At 44.9% G+C, this 24670-nt stretch overlaps 1 protein-coding gene across 1 annotated transcript in view; it reads left to right on the forward strand.

Moving 5' to 3' along the window:
• The first annotated feature begins 8126 nt into the window (after positions 1 to 8126).
• Positions 8127 to 24670, forward strand: part of GRK6 (G protein-coupled receptor kinase 6) — a 23867-nt gene continuing 7323 nt past the window's right edge. The window contains exons 1-8 of the mRNA XM_015412513.1: positions 8127 to 8217; positions 16998 to 17110; positions 17659 to 17736; positions 17953 to 18053; positions 18871 to 18963; positions 19731 to 19794; positions 21210 to 21350; positions 24120 to 24310. Coding sequence (XP_015267999.1) covers positions 8166 to 8217; positions 16998 to 17110; positions 17659 to 17736; positions 17953 to 18053; positions 18871 to 18963; positions 19731 to 19794; positions 21210 to 21350; positions 24120 to 24310 — 833 coding nt within the window. The 5' untranslated portion in view covers positions 8127 to 8165. The remainder of the gene's footprint in view (positions 8218 to 16997; positions 17111 to 17658; positions 17737 to 17952; positions 18054 to 18870; positions 18964 to 19730; positions 19795 to 21209; positions 21351 to 24119; positions 24311 to 24670) is intronic.

Below are 24670 nucleotides of genomic sequence, written 5' to 3' on the forward strand. Positions count from 1 at the left end.
CAAGTCTCTCCCATTGTTTCCAATGGGCAATACTGTCCTTCCTTTTAGTACATCCCATCCAGACACAGGTTTGCAGATGCAGGAATAGGCCAAGAGTGGAACTGGGAAGCGAAGAATAAGCCCCTATAACAAAGGCAGGGTCATCAGTGGCAGGGGTGGGAAAGATAACCCTATGAAACAGGAAGCAGCAGCTGATCCATCAAAAGAGGCGCACCGTTCCAAGATCTGCAAGATGATCTACCCTGTTAAGATGGTGATACTTATAACAGTTATAATACAGACTGTGGGGGAAAGTTTTTAGACTACTTTCTCTAAAAGACTGTCAGATTCAGATGTAATTTCTAATTTGTCACACACTGAATGCCACTTTTAAGTTCCACTGAATCTGAGGTTTTGCTAAGAGAACACACTGGTCATAGCCAGTAGTAGCAGTGGAGGAACCAGGCCGGGCGTGTGAGAGGAGGGCAGGAGACCGGCCAAGCCCGTGCCATTCAGCACTGTCCGGCTGAGGTCCCGCTCGGCCCGGCACAGCAGCGCATCCGTTTGCAGTACATTGGAAGGCGCTGTGAGGAGGTAGAGAAGCAGCCAGAGCTGTGCTCAGCATAGGGTTGGCTGCGGTCTCCTCCTCTGGAACTCAGCAGGGGTGCCTGGGGTGCCAGATCCAGGTTGGGAAGCTCCTGGAGATTTTGGGGTAGAATCTGGGAGGACAGGGACCTCAGTGGGGTACAGTGCCATAGAGCCCATCCTTCAAAGGATCCATTTTCTCCGAGGGAACTGATCTCTGTAGTCTGGAGATGAGCCGTAATTCCAGGAGATCCCCAGGTCCCACCTGGAGGCTGGCATCCGTACTGGCTATGTAGTCTAGCAAATAAGAGGCAAAGGTCTCATCCTCCTGGAGCTTCAGTTGTCAAACCATGCTAGGGAGAAGGGATGGTTGTGATCTGGCCCACAAACTGCCCTGGCTTGTTTCCTGGGGTGTTGCAAGCATAAAAAGCAAAGGCCCTGAGTCACAGACTAGCAAACCCATAGCTGGTCTATGTGAAAGGCTTGATAAAGGAGCTGTCCACAAAGAGGTAGAAGCCAGCCTGTGAACAACTGGCAGACATAAACAAACAGTTTCTTGTGGCTGAATGGTACTTGTGGGAGTGCCATGACTATTTCTTGAAAAATTATCTTCGTTCTTGGTCTCTAGTGTGGATTTCGGGATCTATAGAAGTTGGTACCATTTGAGACATAGGGATGTAATCTCACTTCTCCAGACTAAGAGGAGTTAAAAAAAATGCAATACAGTTGTGAATTTTTCCTCTTCAAATGATTTTGCATATTAGTAACATGAGAGGGGCTGTGGTTCAATACTAAAGCATCTGCTTTGCATGCAAGAGGTCTCAGGTTCAGTCCTTGGCATTTTCATTTTAAGGAGCACAAGTAGCAGGTGTTTATCTAGAGGCTAGTCAGAGTAGGCTACTAAACGAGATGAACCAGCAGACTGATAAGATACCTTCATATGAGATCATACTGTGTACATGAGGCCATGTAACTATTGTAGGTGGAGCATCAGGAGTGAAGTATATTGAATTTTCTTGTAAGAGCAATATTTATTTGCTGCTTTATGGCCTTGGCCTGTTACTGAAACTAAATTAAAGTGTTTATAGAACTGGCTTTCAACACAAGGCCTCTATGCATGATTTTGTACTTGGCTGCTGCATTAAAGCTAGGTGCTGAAAGGTTTGGCAACCCTTTCCGTATCCTTCTTCACTGACAAGGTTCTGGATTGAGTGGTGTGTGAAAGGGCATGGTACAGTATTGAGTCGTTACCATTTCTGCATGTGCATGAATTCTTACATTTTAGTGGGATTGCTGGTGAAGTGAAATGAGAGCCTCTGTTATTGCTTTTTTTAACCTGCAGAGAGAAGAAAATGAATAAAGGATGAAACAATGCCTCTAACTGCTGAATGGTACCATTTTGCAGAGGTGCCATCCTAGAGTAGAGGTGTGAATCATCTATGCTATTTCCTGTTACTGCCTATTTCATTTAGTCTTGCTTTAAGTGCTTAAAAAGAGCTGCTGAACTGAGAAAGTTGACAGCCTTTTGTCAGATAACTGTCTCAAAAAGCTTTTTCATCTGCTATTGCAATTTCAAACCTACCTGTCTCGTAAAGGCCCTGTGTATCATTTGAAATGTACTGGAAGAATTTCAGTCCTCTGCCCTGGGCTTTTAATACATCTGTGTGGTTTAAAAAAGAAAACCCTCAAAATTATTTGCCAGTTTCCCCCAAAGTCTAAATAAGCAACGTGCATCAAATAAATAGGTGTGCACTTTATTTTGCTTGATTTATTGTTGTTTTGAGAGTCATGAAAAAGGCAAGGGGTTACAGAATGGTGAAGCTCCCCCCACCCAGTTTCTTGATTCATAGATCCTTTGGCTCCATCCAGGTATTTCACCAGCAGCTCTCATATGTCAATGGCATCTGGGATCCTCAAGATGCTGAATTCTATACCTATTTCCAAATTATTTGCAGCAAAGAAGCCAAGTGGACTCAGCCTTGGCTTTGAATTTACTTCTGCTAGGGCAATGACTTTGCATTAAAGGATGTGTGCAAAGTCGTATTTCCTTTCTAGACTGTTGTTGGTTGGAAAGAAGATGTCCTTTTGGGCTCTGTTTGTATGGTTTTGGGTTTGTAGCATAGTTTGAAGTAAGCAGAGGCTGTGTTGCTGTATTCTGAACTGGTTGCTTTGGGTGTCCTGGCATGACAATATAAGAGTATATGTTGCTTGCCATCCTTTACATAGCCTTACAGCCCAATCCTCTTAAAAGCCCTTCCCCGTTTTTTCATCTAAATGCATGACTTATGTGGCATGAGAACAGCTTTCCAAACTTTAGTGGGTTTTTTAATTTAGAAACTGTTATGTAGAGGAAATTGCCTAAGAATGGAAGTGATAATTTAGTACTAACCAAAGGAGAGTTTTTAAGGGCATTGCACATTCTGACTTTGGTAAGATACTTGTGTTCCTTTCACCCAGATAAATGGGTATTTATTGATCATTCAGTAGCTTCCTGGGTAGACAGAAGCTGTACTACCAAAATTAAGATTTCTTCTTTTTTTTTTCTTGTTAAACACCTTGTGATGGAGTTGTCACAGCTAGACACTCAAGAGCTTAATTTACAAGACTGAGTGTTCTTATTAAAAACAAAGTAAACATAATCCCGACCAAACCAATTTAGCATAGGTTTGCACTGAGAGTGAATTAACTGAGATGGGCTGGGGGAGTGAGTTGATGATTTATGGTGGGCCACATTGTGTTTGATAAAGAGGTGGGCAGTGTGGACAGTTCAAAATATTTCAGGTGATCAAGTTGGAATGGAAGGGACTCTTAACCATGGGTCAACAGGTTTCTTGACGGGAGATAGAAGTTATCATTGATAAACAAGGCTGTTACAGAGAAGTAAGAGCTTCAGTTAAATTATCTGAAATGGTGGGCTAGGAGTTCCCTGCTATAAATTATTGACCTTTTTAAGGAAGATTAGGCAACCAGTGCTTTAGGTCAGAGAGGCTTTCTGGCAGTAATTCAGAATTCCTCTTACTCATAACTGTCCAGATGGAACTGAGTGCAATTTAAATGCTGTCTATTAAATATTCTTCAGTAGTATTATCAACAAGCTTGGGGACTGCCGGTCACTTATATATTGCACTTCAGCTCAGTCATCCTGGAAATACTGGCTTTTTAAAAAGTTTGTACTGCTTTTTTGAGAGCCAGTGTGGTGTAGTGGTTAAGAGTGTTGGACTGGTATCTAGGAGATACCTAGCTCAAATCCCCACTGGTGCTATGGAAGCTCACTGGGTGAATTTTCACTCTTTCAGTCTAACCTACCTCACAGGATTGTTGTGAGGATAAAATGGAGAAGAGAATACTGTAAGCAGCTTTTGGTCCCTGTTGGGGAGACCGCAGGGGTACAAATGAAGTAAATAAAAATAAAATGTGATGGCCATGAACCTTCAATCTCAAACAATAATTCTATATAGATCTTGCAGTTTCAGATATCATTGTTTTTGATCCTAACAGTTTTGAAAATGCAATCAAGCACATTATAACTCTTGATCAGCCCAACTGGCTTGAAATCTTAACTGCAGAGAAACCTTCTAACCCCCCTCCACCTGTCAGGAATTATTTTCTAGATACATGTACTAACTATGGTCTTTAGCTTGCCACCCAGCTTCTCAGCGTTTCCTTACTAAAGGCAGCCCACCTGACATCACCTAGGGTCTGCGGTTGTACCCATTTTATGGAACAGTCTCTTTGAGTAATGCTGGGGGTGCTGTTCTTGGAGACTTTCAGGAGGCTCTGTAAGGCTTATTCACCAGAACTTTTAATGGAGTGTTAAGTCGCAGCCGTTTTACTAGGTTGGGGTGAACTGAGGTTTTATTGTTACTTGGGTGGTTTTAATTATGCATTGTGAGCGATGTTGAACCATGGGGAAAGGCAGGGTATAAATAATAGAGGAAGTCTTTATGTCCACTTGCCACTGAATTCTGCTCCTTCCATGCATCTTTTATGTACTGTGTTGCAGTTGGGTTTAAGTATCTGCACAGGTGGAACCCTTGAGCTCATTGTATGCTTCCAAGATGGCCTCTTAGAGCCACTCAAATTTCCCATACCGAAAACGTGTTCATACAGGAACAAATATGCATGCATAATATGCATATACTAGAAAGCTGTGTTTTGTGTTGAAATAAGTGTGCACCCTTGTTGCACAGATTTTACCTATAGTTGCCATGCTGTTTCTTACGTGAGATTTTTATCTATGTCAGAAATCTGTGACACTTGAAATAGCTCTAAATGCTAAAAAAGTTGCCCAGCCCTTCTCTATGACTGTTTGTATGATTCCAGGTAAAGGAGAGGCTGTTGCCTCTCCAGGTACTTTTAACATGAACCTATTCTGCAGCTGAAGGGTATTCGGTTAGTTAGTAAGGCAACTGTATTCTGTTCATGAGCCAAGCCAGGCCAGACCAGTATGGGACTGTGTCTGCTGCCCCAAATTCTTTCACGTCTTGGATTACAGCAGCAGAACTATAACAGGATGAGGGTATGTCTCACTTAAAATTGTGCAGGTCACAATAATGCAGGGTTCTGAATGCAGGGCTGGAAGTACTATGCACTTAGAATTCTCTACCAAGGAAACCAAAATTTGTGCGAACAAATTTTGCTATTTCTTTTAGATTAAGCAATTTATATATTTCTGTTACTTTATACATTTCTGCTTCTGCTAGTTGAAGATGACACTGGGCCCTGAGAAACTCATTTTAATAGTTGACTAAGATTCCCTTCAGGCTTAAAACACCTGGTGAAATCTCAGATGCCAGTCTTCACACCCAGGGTTAATGAAGCTTTAAGCTGCATTCAAAGAAGGATGTGGTCAGCTTTGACTTGTTCCAGGGGAAAGCATGAGAGAGCATCTTATCTCCTTTCCTTCTTAAGTGCTTCTGCTTAGTGTCCGTATTCAGCAGAGGTATGACAGAGTGGTATGATGGTTGAGCTGCCTTTCTTTTTCTTCCTTCCACTTTGTTGGATTTCTTTTAGGTGAGGAGAAACTGAATCATTGGCACTGGCCTTAATGAGTGGCCCATTTGTGAGGCTACATCACTGAAACCTCTTTAAACTGTGGACCTGTCTTCTCTTTCACCAATTGCTTCCTCCCTTTGTAAAGCTGCAGCTTTAGGGTAATAAGCAAGTATTGTGCAGCTGGGTGCCCAGTGCCTTGATTCACTTCCTTCCTATGTTTGCACAGTCAATTGCATGGCACAAGTATTGGCCAGTTTTAGGCAATGCTGCTTTAAGAAAAAGCAAGAGTTTATATATTACGCCTATGTATTCTGTTTGCTCTCCCCCTACCCGTTCACCCACCCATGCTCAGGGTACGAATGCAAAACCAGTAACACGTCAAGATGCTTTAAGAAAAAGCCTTAAGCCTTAAGTCATTTGCCTAGTCTCGGTTTTCTTTCTTCCAGTGTCATGATTGTAGCCAAACAGGAGCTTCTCTGAAGGTTGAACCCCTTATTTTCTTTGGGTACTGTCCATCTCCCATGGTAAAGAGTAGGGAATTTTTATTGATTATTATGGAGCTGCACTGTAACCCAGGTGTGCAGAGAACTGGTTTTCTGTGCCAGAACCGTTGACACATTTCTGTGCCAGAACCGTTGACACATTGGACCAGTTGCCACACTATTCTTGTTGGCCCACCAAAAATAATCCTAAACTGAAGGTTCCTCATACTGTGCAATACCTAGCAGGTCGGATAAATCATGTCCTTGTGTGCGCTGTGCTTCTGGTTATTTCCTCCTGTCCCCCTCTTGATTTGCATGTAAAGGGCCTCTGGTGGCCGCAGGAAATCTGCCTGGTGGGGTATATTTTAATCACATTGATTGTTTGCTAAGGTTGTTTCTTTAATAAAAGCTGTGTTAGCATCTGTTTCTTAATAGACAGAAACTTTTTCTCCAGTCCATGAGTGAGTATGTGATTAGAAAGTCTGGCTATTAGCTTTGGATGTGGGAAGCCCAAGTTCGGATCCATTCTCAGTCATGAAACTCAATAGGTGGTCTTAGCTGTGTCTATTCTCAGTCAAATCCCTTTGCTGAGAGGATAATGTGAGATAACACTAACTGTCCTAATCCCTGTGGGAAGGCAATTAAAATTTAAAAAATATATTAATAGGCAGGTGCAGTTTGTTTATTTATTTATTTATTTATTACATTTGTATCCCGCCCTCCCCAGCGGGCTCAGGGCTTCTGTATTTTCTAAGTTCTTCCTCAGGCCTCGTCGATGCATCCATTAAGATGTCTTGACGGTGGTGGTATAGTGGGGCGGCGGCTCCTACTCAAAAGCCTGGCGGAAGAGCTCCGTCTTGCAGGCCCTGCGGAACTGCACAAGGTCCTGCAGGGCCGGGAGCTCGTTCCACCAGGTAGGAGCCGCCACCAAAAAAGCCCTGGCCCTGGTCACAGTTAGTTTGGCATCCTTAAGGCCCGGGATGACCAATAAATTTTGGGGCCCCGACTAGTGCTCTTGGGGGAACATGTGGGGCAAGGTGGTCCCTCAGGTAGGCTGGACCCTGGCCATATAGGGCTTTATAGGTAATAACCAGCACTTTGAAGCAGATCCGGTACACTATCGGCATTCTGCACCAGCTGCAGCTTCCGGATCTGCGACAAAGGCAGCCCCATGTAGAGAGCGTTGCAGTAGTCTAGCCTCGAGGTGAGTGTCGCATGTATCACTGGAAGGCTTTATTTGGGGCAGTAAAATGCCCCACGTATGTGATTTGGATGGCTTGGTGGGAAGGAAGTGACTGCTCTGGAGGTTCATTTTCATGTCTTCTAACATCATTTGAGGAATAGGTGGTGCATATAGAACTGGCAGCATTTTTTATCTTCCTTTCCAAGAATAATGGAGCCCAAGGGCAGGCCAGAAGGACTGGGCAATTAACCCTAATACTTCTTATTAGCATTGTGGAACTGTAGTGGTACTTAGCTCCAATTTTGAGAATGCTAATTAACTCTCATTCCATTCCTTGAATGAGAGAAGTAGAGCAAAATCTATAATGTCTCAGACTCAGTTGACTAACATGGCTGTCCTTTGAAGTTGTTTCAGCATTGAGTAGGTACTTAGGCACGGCTGTCTACCAAGGATGTGTTTATTCTTCTAGAGGAGGTTCCCTTTCTTAGCGTACAAAGACTTGGCATTGAACCCCTAGACAGCAATGTGTGCTGTAATGGTGATATACGAGACAATCTTGGAGATTGTGTTTCGGTGCATTGTGTATTTAGCCTAGTGAAGGTTAGTTACAGGGAAACGCTCTGTGACCTGAAACAAGCTCTTTGCCAATCTAATATTCAGTTTCCTTATCTGTGATTGGAGATGGTTCTTCTGAGATATCTGTGTGGGTAGCACCAGGGGAGAGCTTGATGCAGATAAAAGTCTTCTTAAGGTATGAATTCTGGTCAGCTCCTGTTCATGGTTTGTTTTATATATATATATACACACACACACACACACATATATATATATACACACATATATATATACACACACACTTATATATATGTTTTGTTTTTTGTTCTGTATCTCTTTCAGGTGGAGGAGGAAACCGAAAGGGCAAAAGCAAGAAATGGCGCCAAATGTTGCAGTTTCCACACATCAGCCAATGTGAAGATCTTCGGCAAACATTGGGTGAGGATCACATCTGTAATGCTGAAAGCTGCCTTCCTCCCCACCTTGAACATATGAAGCTCCCTTATATAGAATTGGACTCTTGGTTCATCTAGGTCATTATTATCTACTTGGAATGACAGAGGCTCTCCAAGCTCTCAGGTAGAGAGGTCTTTCACATTGCCCGCTACCAGTTCCTTTTAACTGAAATGCAGGTGGTTGAACCTGGGACCTTCTGCATGCAAAGAAGATGCTCTACTGCTGAGCCACAGCCTCTCCTGCTCTTCCAAATATGATATTGGCAGGGCAGGAGTGAAAATGAAGAGACTTTCGTTGCTTGACACAAACTCTTGTTCATTCTTCTCTTGTCACGCTGAGAGCTGTAATTCTCATGCATCTTCAGATTAGAGGTAAAATATGTTTTACTTCATGCTGTGTTGCTTGACCATGGTTTTTACTGGCAGCCTTGTGAGGGGCCAGAGCTCAGTACATGGTTTGCATATAGGAAGTCCTGGGTTCAGCCTTGAGTAGCAGAGCTAGAAAGTCTTCGGCCTCAGATGGCAGTCAGAAGGTACAGAATTGGGCTAGATGGACATTTTTGGCTATCAGTGCATTTTTTAATCTTGCCTTTCTGTCAAGGAGCTTAGGGAGTTGTACGTGATTGTCCCTTTCCCATTTTTATGCCCTCAGCAACCCTGCAAAATAGGCTTGGTTAAGAGACAATGGCTTGCTCAGACAAGGAGCGTTGTGGCAGAATGGAGATTTTAATCTGGTCTCCTAGATTCTAGTCCAACACTCTTTACCACTGCACCAAACTGGCAGTTTCATATGTTCACTTATGCCTAGGGTTGCCAGGTCCCTAGGACTCGTGGGTGGGGGATGGGGGGAACTTACCAGGAGCCCAAACAACGCAACGTGCCTATGTCACCCAGGAGCCAGAAATAAACACGACGTGCCTACATCACCTGGAAGTGACGTAGGCACATTGATGATGTCAGGGGGCAACACTCTGGTTGTTGGGCAAAACTCTATGGTTTGAAGCTAATTTGACCATAGAGTTTTGCCCCAAAACCAGAACATCACCCGCTGATATCACTGACGTGCCTATGTCACTTCCAGGTGAGGTAGGCATGTTGTGTTTATTTCTGCCTTCTTGCCTGTTTGGGGGGTAATTTCCCCCCGCCAATCCGCTGGCCGGCACCAGGGGGGAGCACCAGAAACCGGGGGATCCCCTGCATGCCATGGGGACCTGGCAACCCTAGTTATGCCCCATATACTCCCCATTGCAGAGCTTCCATAATCTTCTTTGAAATAGATCACTGGTTCCCAAAGTGAGCAGTACTGCCCCCTGAGGGGCGCTGGAACGATCCAGGTGGGCGGTAGGAGCCTTGGGTGCAAATTTGTCCCTATATCTTTTTGTCCATTTTTCCAAGGTAGATTTCCAGGGGGGTGCTGAGTAATTTTTTTTTCTGAAAAGGGGATGGTAGGCCAAATAAGTTTGGGAACCTCTGTGATGGTGTGCTGTTCACTAGACTTTCTTGAAAAAGATTCTGTGTGCTCACTTGTGAGCATCAGTGCTTTGCCTTCAGCTGTTCTGAGATCTAACCAAGCTCCTCTCATCTTTCTGCTAGCTTGGTGGGAATCATCAACAGCATTTTTCCCTAATCCCAGAGCCTTTTAAAATGCTTCAGTATTTGGAAAAAAGGACTGCTTGCTCTGAAGAGACAGAGCATCTTCTCCTAGAAGCTGGCCAGTTTACTTTTTCCCACAACTGTTAAGTGAATCAGGTTTCATCTTCTGTTTATAGTCAGAAAAGAAGCTTGGGATGAAATGAGGGTGACAACTGAACAGCAAAACAAAATGCTCTTGTGTTTGAGGCCAAGCTTGATTCCTGCATTCCAGCACTCACTGCTGATGTGCCGACTTGGGGGCCGAGATCTCTTTTGCTATCAGAGTGCCAGTCACTTGATTCCTGCATTCCAGCACTCACTTGGGGGCTGAGATCTCTTTTGCTATCAGAGTGCCAGTCCAAGGATATATCCCAAGATGAAAGATGTCGGTTTCTCTAAGATCCCCTTTTAAGGCCAAGCTGATTCCTTTGACAGTACAAGGAATTTTGGGGGTGATGAGCAGCATACGCAGTGACCCTTAGGTGCAGTGAAGGTGGTCAGGGCAGCTCATTACTGAATATATAGCTCAGAGTGTCTTGTTACTGGTAATACATGATTATCAGGCCATTGGAAAGAACATTCTATACCGCTTTAGTGTGTGGCAAAGTATGAGCTTCCTCACAGATGGCAAAGGCAATTCTTCTAGCCTGGATTATGCTCTTTGATGCTGCTGCTGTTAATTTTTAAAAAGAGGTATTTTATCTTGGATTCCACTCTCCTTAGAGTGAACCAGAGTTAGGTGTTCTTTCGGAGGCTCAGATTTATTCAGATGATTATTTTCTCCAGGAATATAATTTTCCGGTTCTATAGCTGCATCTTGAAAAGAGCTGTGTAAGCTGGCAGCTGGTGGGGGCAAAATAATCCTTTCGGGCTCCGCAGGAGGGAAGCTGAGATATGTGGCATCTGTCTTTAAATTATGAATAGCACGGAAATTGTCAGTTCTAACTAGCTCGGTTAACTAGGCTGTAGTATGAAAAGGTTGCTGAGCTGTGTGAGAGAAGTTCATCACATAAAATCTTGATGGTTTGCTGTACCATCTAATTAGTCATGCTGACTTCGGCATTATGATATGGAAGACTGACGTTCTGAATACTGGTTTTTAGATCCAAGTCCAGCCTCTTTATGTGACCTTTCAGAAAACAGCTCAATGTTCTGTTCAGCTTCTCCTCTGCTCCTCTGTTTTTTGTTTTTCCCCCCTTGCTGATCCCAACTGTGGACTAAGCCAAGGTTTCATTGTGCTGCCCACAGTGACGCCCAGGCTTTTTCCTTGAGTGGTTTCACTTAATTATTCTTTCCGATGTGCATTATCTTGTGTGTGATGGAAGATGCAATTCACTGCTGGTGTTCTGCCAGTGTACCATTGCTGAGTATTGAAATTTCCTGCGTGGCTCACTCATCTAACGTCTGTTTAGATCTGGCTTAGGTTGCATGTCACTTTATTCCACCACTGCTGCTACTGGACTCATGATTTCTCTCTCCCATAAGGTGGCTTTTATCACTTGAGGGAAGGAGGACATTGTGCTATTTGGGCACTCCCTCCCGTAATCCTTGGAGACAGGAAGTAGGCTGAACTTTCTGTCTCCAAGAGGGAGGGAGTCCACCTTTCTTTGGTTCTCTTTCTGTATCCCCTACATGAACACAGATTAGGAGGAGCTCTGTAGCTGAACACAGCTGGGAGTGTGGCTGTGACATTCTCCTTGTGTGCCTTGTTTTTCCCCTCCATGTGTCCACATCTTCATCAACTCTTCTCTAAAAAAAGGAAAAGAAAAAAGGATCCTCCTGTGTCTTCTCCCCTCATCTCTCCAAGTGCTTGCCTGCTACAGTAATGTTGGCAAGTGGCTCAGTGGTATCTTTGAATGGGGAATTGAGCACAGGGCTCCCTGGGTAGCACAGCAGGAGGAGGATGCTTACACGTGCTGAAAAGCCCTCCGGCGGAGGAGCCACAAGCCACACTTGTTCAGGCTGTGAGGGAGAGGGTGCAGGGTGCTGTCTCCCAGCACACCACTGTTACAAGCTTCCCCAGTTAGTGCTAATTCAGACATAGCCCTTCATGTGTACAGGTGGTGCATATGCAAGGCATGATCTAAAGATCTGTCTGTATCGGGGCAGAGCTTACCAGCTGCTAGGAGACCTCAGAATTTCCTCCTGTATGCTGTCTTGTGTTTTCTGATGGAAAAAAAAGGTGGGATATAGATGTAATAAACACCTGTGAAACAGACTGACATTCTGAAAGAAGTGGTCTAAGGATAAGGAGCCCCTGCTGTGTGCATTTATCTTCCAGAATGTGTGAACTGACCCTGCAAGCGCTTCCTCGTGTCAGAGCAGCAATTTTCATGGCAAGCAAAGAGTAAATTTTCCTCTCCCGGTGTTGGAGAAGGAGGAAATCCAGGTGTGTAGCCACGGTGGGGCAGTTAGGGGCACGTGCCCTGTCACTCATGGCCCAGGCTGGATTCATCGTGGGGGGAGGGCAGTGTGGTGTACAAGGCTCCCTTCCTCTAACAGCACACTGGCTGGCTTTCAAAGGCCCCTTGTTCAGCCACACCGCAAAGGTCTTTCATGCTGTTCGCCGGATTCAGACGAGTCCCCGCAGTCACTCTCTTGTGAACTCTGAGCTCCCAGACTGGCCGCACCATTTTAGGCATTCAGAGCAGCAGGTGTGGCAGCGAGGTTTCCGCCTGTGATGCTGCCACCGCCTCCACTTTCGGAGACAAAATGGAGGCAGTGGGAGGGCCAAATGGCGGAAGAGGAGCAATAGCAAGACAGAGCAGAGAGAGAGAGAAAGAAGTATGTCCAATGATGAACCGGCCTGCTTGGCACAAAGGTGGCTCTACTGCCGCCCACAGCCATCCGCCCATTAACCCCTTGTAGGCCTCCCAAGCTCAGGAAGCGGAGCTTTCCTCTCTAGACCGATCCACTAGCTATCCAGGTCATCATTTATTTTCTTTTTCCAAATTTCAACATTTCTGTGACAGTTTTCTTCTTTCAAGTTTTTTGCACAGATCCAGCTCCTGCCAACCTAGCAGTTCGAAAGCAAGAAATTGCAAGTAGATAAATAGGGACCACTTCGGTGGGAAGGTAACAGCGTTCCGTGCGCCTCGGCGTCTAGTCATGCCGGCCACATGACCACGGAAATGTCTTCGGACAGCGCTGGCTCTTCGGCTTTGAAACGGAGATGAGCACGGCAACCCTAGAGTCGGATTCGACTGGCTTTCGAGCAAGGGAACCTTTACCTTTACTTCTCCTATTAGTTGTTTGTATTAAAAAAACTTGCTGGTTGAGCATTTCGTTTATGCCCCACAGGATTTCCCAATGCCCCACCAACCAAAATGTTCCGGCTACGCCCCTGAGGAAATCTGACTAACATGGGCATTGTCTAGGTACTCTAAGGGCCCTTGTCTTGTAAAATAGGTTGGCTAGACCCCCCAATCTCCTCTGCAGCAGTGCCATTGATCTAGTGGAACTGTCGGGCTCTGAACCCTTCACCTTTCTTCATTCAATGCACTCGTTTCCTGGCAGAGAAGGAAACAGTACCGCTTGCATGTGGCCCCTTTCCCCTCCCCTCCGCCCTTTCTAGTCTGGCGTTGTTTTCTCTGAGCATATTCGCAAATCAGGAAACCGCAGCTTCCTTAAAGAAACTGCGGCACAGAGAAGAGTACTTGCAACACGCTCCACGAGAGAGCTGGGGCAGAAGAGGAGCTTCCTGGGAAATGATGAGTAACGATTCCTGCAAGGTGGGGTGGGACTTCAGGATCCCGTCCTGAGTTCGTTGGGGTTAAATAAAGACCAAAAAAAAATCCTTTTATTTTATTGCAAAAACCTGACATGTTATAGTTACACTGGGCATGCATGCAGTCATCCACCCATTCGTGTGATTGCCTTTACTAGAATGGGATTGCTCCTTCCTGTCCCTCTGAGGCTGTAATTTACCACTTTATAACTTCACTTAAAAGTTATAACTTCACTTTATAACTTCACTTAAAAGTGATGCCGATGTATCCCATGAACAAATGGTCTCAAGCTCTTAAACATACATACCTCTTTCCATGAAATGACAGTCGTATTGAAGGGGTCTGCTCTTGACTTTCCGTGGTCTTTTGGTGGCTCTGTCTGTCTTTGCTAATAAAATGGGCTGATGGCACTGTTGTTGATTGCTGTTTAGAAGGGCACAGCACTGATGCAAAATGTTCTGCATCATAAACTGAAAATCAAAATAGATACCTGGTGGTATTAAAGAACAAGGTCTCACACGGGTAAATTCAGCCCTAATTTTATTCTCTGTGTGTTAAGCCAGGGAAGAAGGATGGAGTTTATGAAGAGTGGAATATAGTGTTATATAGGGGGAGTCGGGAAGAACATTTCTGCTTTTCTTTCATTCCATTTTTGTTAAACCCCATGAGTTTTAGAGCTTTGTGTTCCAGCATTAGTCACTTGATCTGGATATGCCTCCTGACTGGAAGGAGTATTTGGAGGCTTGGGGAGGGATGGTAGCTGTACTAGAGAGTCTCTGTTCCCAGACACCTGGAAACCTCATTTGTGACCATTGTGATTTTTCCCACATCAGTGTTTCCTAACCTCTTTACTGGGTTTGGAGACACTTGAGGGTTGAGGGAAATGCTAGCATGTCAAAAATGAATGAATGAATTAGATTTTTCTGAACCTGAACTGTCCACCCTCCAATGAGGCTGCCAACAGTTTCCCTGGTTGGTGTCATTGCTCTACCCTTACTTTCTCTAAATTAGACTCCACTGGAGACTCCTAATTAGACTCCACTCTTTATACCTGATAGGATTGGATCTTTCAGACACTGAGGAGGTTGCCTTGCTGTGTCCCTGCAGAAGTCACTTCTCTGGCTGGCCTTCTTTCACTCAAAAAGCATGCCAATATCAGTGACTCTTGCAGGAAAGAACACCTTGTAACATGACTGTAAGCATAAGAGCAGGGGTGTCAAACATAGGGCCTGGGGGCCAGAACGGGCCCATCCAGGGCTCTTATGCAGCCTGCAAGCAACTAGTGCAAGGGAGGGGACAAGAGACTGCTGGGGGGTGAGTGGGCAGAGCTGCTGTGATTGTGGCTTCAGCATGGTGGAACAACCTCATCTACAGCAGTCCAATGGTGTGGGAGTATTTGCCCACCATTGCACTGCTGGGTCTCCAGTCTACCCATGTGGGTTTTCCTCTGCACCCCCCCCTCCCAGCCCATGTGGCCTTCTAGTGATGCTATAACAACTCAGAGCTTACCAGCTGCTGTCCCTTATAAAGTTTATATCTCCAATACCTGCCATTATGTTTTATGGCACACATGGCCTGGCCTGACAAAGTGACATTTATGTCAGATCCAGCCCTCGTAACAAATGAGTTTGTCGTCTTTGCGTAAGAGTATCAGACCTGCTGCATCAGACTAAAGGTCCATCTAGTGCAGCATCCTGTTCCATGTACTGGCCATCAGATACCCACAATCAGGGCAGTCACCAAGCCCACCGGCATGCAGTGGCATGCTGCCTCTTGCCATCATGGTTAACAGCTCTTGATAGACCTTTATTTATTTATGTATTACTTTCAATTTATATCCTGCCTTGCCGGGCAAACCTTGCCTACAGGATTCTGTCTAATTCCCTTTTAAAAGCCATCTAAGTTAATAGTCATTGCCCCGTCTTGTGTCAGTATGCATTGTGTAAAAAAAGTACTTCTTTTCGACTTGTCTGAAGTTAACTGCCAATTACTTTTGTTGGCTGACCCCAAGGTTCTGTATCGTGTGAGATGGAGAAGAAGTCCACTATCCACTTTCCCTAGTCCAAGAATAATCTTATAAAATCCTGTTATGTTTACTCCCACGACCGCCCAGTCACTTTTTCAAAATTAGAAAGTTCCAAATGCTTTAATCTTTCTTTGTAGGGGAAGTGCCAACCAAGGATTTTGCAAATTACTGGCTATAACTAACTGGATTTCACAATGAAAGAAAAAAAAATAAAGACAGTATGATCATGATGCTAGCAGTTTTATTCTCTGTCCTCTTCCTTTTTGTGTGGAATTTTCCTGTTTTCGCCTACTCTGAGTTGCTCTTTTCATTGACCCATCCAACAAAACCCTGGTGTCACCTCCAGCTCAGATGCCTGTCAGAGTGATGCTAGGATATTTTGGTCCAGTAGACATCGTTTCCATTTACACATCAAAGACAAACATGAGAAGAAAGCTTTAAGAAGAAAAGAAAGCTTTTATTTCCTGCTTCTTCTAGTGACGGCAGAAGCAGGAAGGAGCTTGTATCCCCCCCCCCCGCTTAATAAGGAAACAAGTAAAGTTTTTGGAGTGTATACAGGTGGTAGTTTGAAAAACAACCTGACAAATTATCAGAATGAAAAGATTTAGCATGCCTTATTTGTAGCTGTGCTAAGCAGCTTTTCTGGTTGGGTGGCAGTGTTATTGTGCCATACTGAGGGGACACAAGAGGAGAAGTCCCCCCCTAAAGTGAACATCATGAAAAGAAGTGAGCCTCAGGTTAATACCAAACAAGACTTTGGAGCATTTGTTTTTAAAGTGGAGAAGTGTAAAGTCCAATAGATTTCATATGCATATACAGAAAGACAGCATCCTTGGAAACAGTGAATTGTGTGGGGTGTCAGTCTCTGTCAAAGAAAGGTTGAGAGAGGATGGGTGTTTCTGTCCTGCTATTATAATGAGATTCTTAGGAATCAGTAGGAGCTATTACCTTGCTTGGATGCTGTCTTCTGTAGTGCAGTTTGTCACCCTCTTTTCTAAACTCTCCAATGAGCAGTAGGAATGTTGTGCAGTTTGACATCTCCGTTGCTCTGTCACCTGGAGGAAAGGTCCAGAGATACTCTTAAAACTTTGCAGGTAAAAGTGGTCTGTGGCTGGAAACTGAGGTGAGATTCAAAATGGAAATGAGGGAAGAAATAACAGGCTGTCTGCCCAGGGATCTGCCTAGTCCTGTGGATTCTCTTCCCTGATTTTTGCTTTCCAGAGATGGCACATCTCATCTGTAAACTGATGGACATTGTAGAAATAACTGAATGAGTTCTCTGGAAGAAGGTTTAAATGCCTGTCTTCAGTCTCTCCTGAATCTTCCTTGGATCTGGTATGGATATTGGCCAGTGTTTAATGCTTTTTCTCTTTCCAGAGCGGGACTACCACAGCTTGTGTGAGAAGCAGCCCATAGGCCGCTTGCTCTTCCGGCAGTTTTGTGAAACCCGGGTGGAGCTGATGCGCTGTGTCAAGTTTCTGGATGCTTTGGTAAGCACATCTGTGTGGGATCCTCTGGTGGCTGTGTGTGGGTACTGCCTGCCTGCAGGGCTGAGTGTACAGAGGTGGCTTACTCTCACCTTGTTGCGTCTGCTGCAGTCATATCCTGTTCAGAGTTGACTTGCGTGTTGAGTGTTTATGGTGGATACTGAATTCCTCACAAAGACTACTTGGGCAGGTGGTGGATTTCCTGCAACTTTCCTCATCTGGCTCAATGCATTTGATCATCTATCCATATCGCCTGTATTTTGGCCTTCCTTCGGGGAACTCATGGCAGTGCACATGGTCCTCCCCACCCCCTTTGTCCTCCCAGCAGCCCTGTAAAGTAGGTTAGATTGTGAGAGCATGACTGGCCCAAGGAGTTGCATGGCTAAGTGAGGATTTGAAGCTGGGTCTCCCAGGTCCGGGTGTGACACTTTGAATTGCAACACCACACGGGCTTCCGATGGCTGATCTGGATCCCTTCTGCATTTTATTCTTCGTACAGGCCCCTAAAGCAAATAGGTGATGCTTTCTTTCCTTTCCTCTTTTCTCTATAGGTAGAGTATGAAGTGGCGCCTGATGAAAAACGGAAGGAGTGTGGGCAGATCCTGATTGAGACATACCTGAGCTCTAAGGTGAGAACCTTCTCAATTAGCAGCAGTGAAGAAAAGGAGCTGGGTGGATAGCTTGTGGCCACTGCACTGATGAGCTGTATGGTAAGTGGCTGTAGTGAGAGCTGAACTTTAGTCTAATGAAACATTACCATCCTGGAGTAAATACTTGTGCCAGCTACTAGCTTAAACAGAAGTGTAATATTTTTTTCAAGTTTGACCCTGATCTTTTGTTCTTAGGGTGTGGACCATGTTCCTGAAGTTCCCTCACATCTAGTAAATCTGTGCTCAGAGCGACTGGAGCAGGAGCCATGTAAAGAGCTCTTTAAGGAATGTACCAAGTGAGTGGGAAGACTGGGAGTTTCTTGTGGGAGAATATTCACATTTCCCCAGGATAGTAGTCACTGGGTTGGATCCTGCAGAGAGGATGGCTGCTGATGGAAAGGGGTGATTTCTGGCAGTTCCTTTCTCCTGCTGCAGACCTCCAGCCCAGCATGTTGCTCCAGAGCCGGGGGGGGTGTGTCTCTGTCCCCCAGGAGAAGCATTTGGGGGGCATTTTGGGATGCCTCTTCTCTGTCTTAAACTTTTCGCACTGTCTCAATATTTGCTTCATAGCCTTATCCGAATATCAGTCCTTCCATATCTTGAAAGGACTGTTCAGATTATCAGAGAGAGAGAATTGTGCTTATGCCTGTGGCTGTATTTGAAGGCTGAAACACTGCTAAAAGGAAACTTCTTAACAACAGCCATTGCTTGGAGGGTTTTCCCTGTGTTCTTCATCGTGTTGTCATTATCCAACATAATTCAGGACTCTGGTCTTGCAGTTGTACAAAAATCTCTGGCACTGTGTCATAAACACTGGTGTTCTAGGAACAAAGAGCCTCTGGTCTGGACCCTGCTTTTCTGCCAACCTCTGCAAAGGGAAGTGCCTGTCTTCTTCCTTTCAATTGCTCCCCAGATTGGATATCTTGTCCTTGGACTCATCATGATGTCTGGGGTCCTTGGCATAGTCCTGGCCTCATGAGCAAAGAGCCCTTCAAAGCCTTTGGAAATTGTCAAGCTTTTGATGTGTAATGAGCCCTCAACACCATATGTCTTCTGTATGTTCCTGTGTAGTAGAACCTCACTGTTTCTGAGAGGCTCTGTTCCCTTCCTTAGGCTCATCCACGACTACCTGAGTGTGGCACCTTTTGCTGACTACCTTGACAGTATCTACTTCAGTCGTTTTCTGCAATGGAAATATCTTGAAAGGTAAAACTCCACCTTTCTGTGGTTTCATTGGTATGTGTTGGGTATGCTTTATTTGACCAAGTGCCCTCATGCATGATGTCCTGGTGAAGAATATGTTCCATGCTTCTTCATTTGCTCGCTCTCTGTCATGAGAAGAAAGATGCTGCTGGCTGGTGGTCATGAAAGGAAAATTTAGCATGTTTCGGCTTTTGCTGTGGTCAGTCTAGTAACAAATAAATATACATTGCAAAAACCTTTTAGCAAACTAATGTGTTCTATTTATGGTCATCATTTAGTAAAGTGCATAGTGTATCGTTATTTCATCCTAGTCAGGTATATATAGTCATTACATTCAATAAGCAATAACATTCAATACATACAGATTCCTAACTACCAAACAATTTTGCATCAGTGTTTTAAAAGTCAAGCCCCAACGGGAATTTCTAGAATTATAAGCCCACTTCTCCTTGCATGAAGTCTTCCAAAAGGGGGGACAGCCTTCTTGTATGGATGCTTTTTGCCGGTCCTACAAAAGACGTATCATGCAGCTAACATTCATGGACGGAGTACTCCTGTCACTCTCAAAGCTGCATCATTTTGCTGTGGTCAGCCTTGAACCTGATAAGCTACATGATTCTACTCCCTTCATATGCAGCAGTCTGATTAATTGTAATATTGAATTTTTGCTTAATTTGCAGAATAAGGGATGCATGGGAAGCGGGGAGAACCTTTTTACCCTTTCAGTTGATTACCTCTAGTTCACTCTAGTTTCCTCTGTTCGTTCTCAGGCAGCATGTGACCAAGAATACTTTCCGCCAGTATCGTGTACTAGGAAAGGGAGGCTTTGGAGAGGTATGTAGCCTCAACACAGGTGGTGACTTCCCTTCTTGCTTCCAAGAAGCAATAGCATGGAATATGTGTGTGTGTGTGGGGGGGGTTGTTTGTGTTCCATAATAAGAGTGTGTCGTTAGTTTCAGGTGGGTAGCTGTGTTAGTCTGTAATAGGAGATCAGAATTTAAGTACAGTAGCACCTTCAAGACCAACCATGTTTTCTAGGGTATAAGCTTTTGATAGTCAAAGATTATCAAAAATTTTGATAGTCCTTAAGGCAGAGATGTCAAACATATGGCCCATGGGCCAGAACCAGCCCATCCAGGGCTCTTATCCAGCCCATGAGTCATTACCTTTTTTGCCAGATGACAGAGGCTATGCATTATGTCCCTGTATACTGCCCCAGTGCTAACGAGTAACAGCCGTGGAAGAAGAGGAGGAGATTGGATTTATACCCCACCTTTAACACGGAGTCTCTGAGTGGCTTACAATCTCATTCCCTTCCTCTCCCCACAACACACCTTGTGAGGTAGGTGGGGCTGAGAGAGCTCTTGAGAGAACAGCTCTGAGAGAAGTGTGAATGACCCAAGGTCACCCAGCTAGCTGCATGTGGAGGAGTGGAGAATCAAGCCTGGTTCTCCAGATTAGAGTCCACCACCCTTAACTGCTACACCAGGGTGGGCCTCAGGGAGATACTTTAAGGGGAAACACTGTAAGAGTGTTAATGTTTTAAGCATACTTGTATTTTGAATTAAAAATAGTATCATTAATTGGGTTTGCCTGTGTCCTTTATAAAGTTCATATCTCTTGTGCCTGGCATTACATTTTATGGCGCACAGGGCCTGGCCCAACAAAGTGACATTTATGTCAGATCTGGACTTCATTCATAAATGAGTTCAACACCTCTGCCTTAAGGTGCTACTGGACTCAGACTTCAGCCCTGAGTGCAGGTGCTGTCGGTTAGCTGGGCAGTGAGTGTCAGGCTAAGCATCTTGGAGAGCAATCCTCAGAAGGTCTACTCAGAATCCTATTAAAGTCTATACAGTGACACTTACTCCTAGAAAAATGTTTCTAGGATGGCATTGTTGGGTTCTTTCTGCTGCTTTTATTATTTCATACCATAAATACCACTCTCCAAGCAGAGAGATTCCAGGCTGCGTAATCATAAAACTACAATCTTAAAACTATTTATTTTGGTTTAACTACTTCTGAGCCCTGAAGGGTGGGTTGCATTTTTTTTCACAGCAACAAGAGGCAGGAGCCAATTTTTCCCACCATAAACTGGTTTTCACAGTGTATCACAGTATAACCATTTAATCTCTAAGGTACCACAGCATTTTACCTGGAAGCTATTCAAGTGAAAGTGATGATTTCAGAATCTAACGAATTGTTTGATTGGCAGTTATTTCTTCCTAAGGATATTTTCTTCTTTCAAGGTATGTGCTTGTCAAGTAAGAGCCACTGGGAAGATGTATGCTTGCAAGAAGCTCGAGAAGAAGCGAATAAAAAAGAGGAAAGGGGAAGCCATGGCTTTGAACGAGAAGCAGATACTGGAGAAAGTGAACAGTAGGTTTGTAGTAAGTACATAGGAACTGCTTTACTTTTGTGCTTGGGATGAGACAGGGCTTGCCCTTGCCCTTGAGTCTCACCCACCCCAGTGAAACTCTGAGTTTCATACTGCAGAAGGCTACAGTGCTAGGAATTTCCTCAACCAGATGACCGTTGGATATCCCTCCTGTCAACCAGGAGCCCATGGTGCTGTACTTTGGACTAGTATCCAGCTGCCTGGGAACACTCTGATAACACTGGGGCTTGGATGGGTGTCTTCAGTTGCCATCTCCTGCTTAAGACCAGTATTCAGGGAGATGTCTGGATTAGGGATGGGCACATACCAAAAAAAGGTGGTTTGTGGCAGCCTGTGGACTGAACCCCAAACCAAACTGGCCTCACAGAGATCGAACTGGTTCATGGCCCTGCAAACCCCATTGAAAGGGACCGCAGTCTCTTCAAATGAAGTTTGCGGAAAGCTGGAAAAACAGCTGAGTGGCTGGGAGCAGCTTGCTTCGTGCTGCACAGCTGTTTCACGGTGTCTTTTGCAGTCCCTTTAAACGTTAAAAGGGCTGCAGAAGACAGCCCAAAATACAGCAGCCAGCAGGGGGGGGGATCTCTCGGGAAGGGACTTCCCTCCCACCTTTCAGCTGGCCACAGTGGGCCTTGGCCAGCAGAAAGGGGGGTGGGGAGATCTCCTGAGAAGAATTCCCGGGAAGGGAGGTCTTCCTCCCCTTCCTTTCTGTTGGCCACAGGGAGTCACTGCCAGCAGAAAGGAAGGAGGGAAGATCTCCAGGGGAGGGACTTCACCCTTTCCATTTACACCCGTTTTCTGGTCCCCACAAAAAGCCACAGAGAGCACAAAGCAGTGGTGGTTTAAATGGCTCCAAACCATTTAAACCAAACAGCTGAGCGGTGAGGAGCTCCCAGCCACTCAGCTTTTCCTCCTGAAGAGCAGAAAGCAGGGGTAAACCTGGGCTTTCTGCTCTTCATGAACCATCACGAGCCACCATAAATTGCACCCAAAATTCATAGTAGTTTGTCCTGGTTCTTCAGTTCCTGAACCCTGAAGAGGCCAAAATTCCTGATGAGCTTTAGTTTGTCAGCTGGTTTGTGCCCATCCCTAATCTGGATGATGGCTTGTGCACTGTTCCGATTCTCTGCCGCCACCACTGTAAGGTCTTCATTTTCAGAGGTGTTGAACATGAGGTATTCTTCTGTGGTTCTATCTCACAGCCACTGTACTATTTAAGAACCAGATTTTCATTGCAATGGTCTTTACCTCTCAGTTGTGATCCACCTTTCTCAACTGAGTAGCAGTCAGTACATTTCTGCTGTTGGTCATGTTTGTGTGGCACTGGGCTTTCCATCTGTGCCTATTGGTTTGAAACCATAGAAGCAGAGCTGGGGCCAATGTGGGGTAGTGATTAGAGCAGCCATCCCCAGCCTTTTAAAACCCGTGAGCACCATTATAATTCTCACAGTGTGATGGACACAGCTTTAGGATGGCCACCACAGACTGGCTGCCACTAGAGGCAGAGCTGGCCACAAAATGGCTGCCACTGCTTACCTTCAGTTACACAGAGCAGATCCTTGTGCTGTGGTGGCAGCTACTGCCGAACAACCTTTTTAAAAATCTGCACAGTCAATCAAATTTCCAATGGCCAGTCCAAAGCCTCATTGTAAAAAGCTCCACCTCGCCCTGCCCACTCTCCTGATAAGTGCCAGGAAAGATGTCTGCAGGCACCATGGCACCTACTGGTGCCACATTGGGAACTCCTGGATTATCAGACTAGCATTTGGAACATTCAGGTTTGAATCCTCACTGTGCCATGAAAGTTTGCATGGTAATCTTGGGTCAGTCACTCTCTCAGCCTAAACAACTTCACAGGGTTGTTATGAAGATAAAATGGAGGGGAAGAGCAATGTTGTAATCTGCTTTGGGTCCCGGTTGGAGAGAAAAGTGTGATATAAATAAAAAGGTTCCACCTCTTGACAGATCTCTGGATTTGCTTTTCCACTGTTGAGAAGCTGAGAAAAGAGTGCTTTTGCTAGTGGTTTAAAAGTAACCTTGAAGCAGTTCCAGTTTTATTTGTGTTTAAGCCATGTTTTTGTGTGTTTAAGCCATGTTTTGGAAGATCTCTGGAAACCAAACTTCCCTTAAAGAATAAAGTGTAACATGTTTTTTCACTTTTAACTTGAGGGTTTTGGAAGATCTCTGGGAACCAAACTTCCCTTAAAGAATAAAGTGTAATCCTTGATTTCATAAATGAGGTTGGTTGGTTGAAGGGAAGGGAGTAGCAACGTGCCTGCAAGGCAGATCTGCTCTTTGCATGCAGAGATTTCATTGACGTGGGTAGGCTTTGCATTCTTTGGCTTTGTCATCATAAAGGAGTTCCTGGACATGTGTGTGGCCTTCAGTCCAACTAATAGGACACCTGTGTATTTCATTTTTAACTGAGCTGAACTTTAATAGGTCAAAGCAGTTCTTTATAATTGGGAAATTTCTGCCTGTGGATCATGACTCCAGTCTCTGATCTCTCCCTCATACTGCAGACCCACTGTAGCCTTCCAGGGGGCATTTGGGCTGCAGCGGGTGACAATTGCACTCTGCTGGCAGAAATCCTTCTATCTGTGGAGATGCTGCATAGTATCCAGCAGCCTGTTACCTGAGTGACATCTTGCTTTGAACCCTCTTTGTATTTTATATATACTTTGTATTTAGTATGTGGCTGCTGTGCTGAGTGAGGTTGTTTTGCTTCTGTTCTAGCAGCTGACTAACCTGGCTTGTATTGTAGGTGAGTTTGGCCTATGCATATGAAACGAAAGATGCTCTGTGCTTGGTCTTAACCCTCATGAATGGAGGGGACCTGAAATTCCATATCTACCACATGGGAGAAGCGGGCTTTGAAGAGCCACGAGCTGTTTTCTATGCTGCTGAAATCTGCTGCGGTTTGGAAGACCTTCACCATGAGAGAATAGTATACAGGTGATGCGAGCAGACGTTTCTCACAGTCCTAGGTGGTGTTCAGGGAGTTTCAGTGCCAGTAAGAATTTGCACGATCTCCAGCTGGGCTCTGAACTCTCCGAGACCAAGATTGAAAGCTCGATGGAAATGTCAACCCCGTGGGCAGCAGTGGTTTAAAAAAAAAAAAGGCACATTCCATGTTGGGGATTATTAGGAAAGGGATTGAGAATCAAATGGCAAATATCGTAATGCCCTGGTATAAAGCCATCCTGCAGCCTCGGTTGGGATACTGTGTACAGTTCTGGTCACTGTATCTCAAAAAGGATCATGCAGAGCTGGAAAAAGTACAGAAGAGGCAACTGAGATGATCAAGGGGTTGGA

Source organism: Gekko japonicus, unplaced genomic scaffold, assembly GCF_001447785.1.
Source record: "Gekko japonicus isolate JY-2015 unplaced genomic scaffold, Gekko_japonicus_V1.1 scaffold100, whole genome shotgun sequence".
Taxonomy (NCBI): Eukaryota; Metazoa; Chordata; class Lepidosauria; order Squamata; family Gekkonidae; genus Gekko; species Gekko japonicus.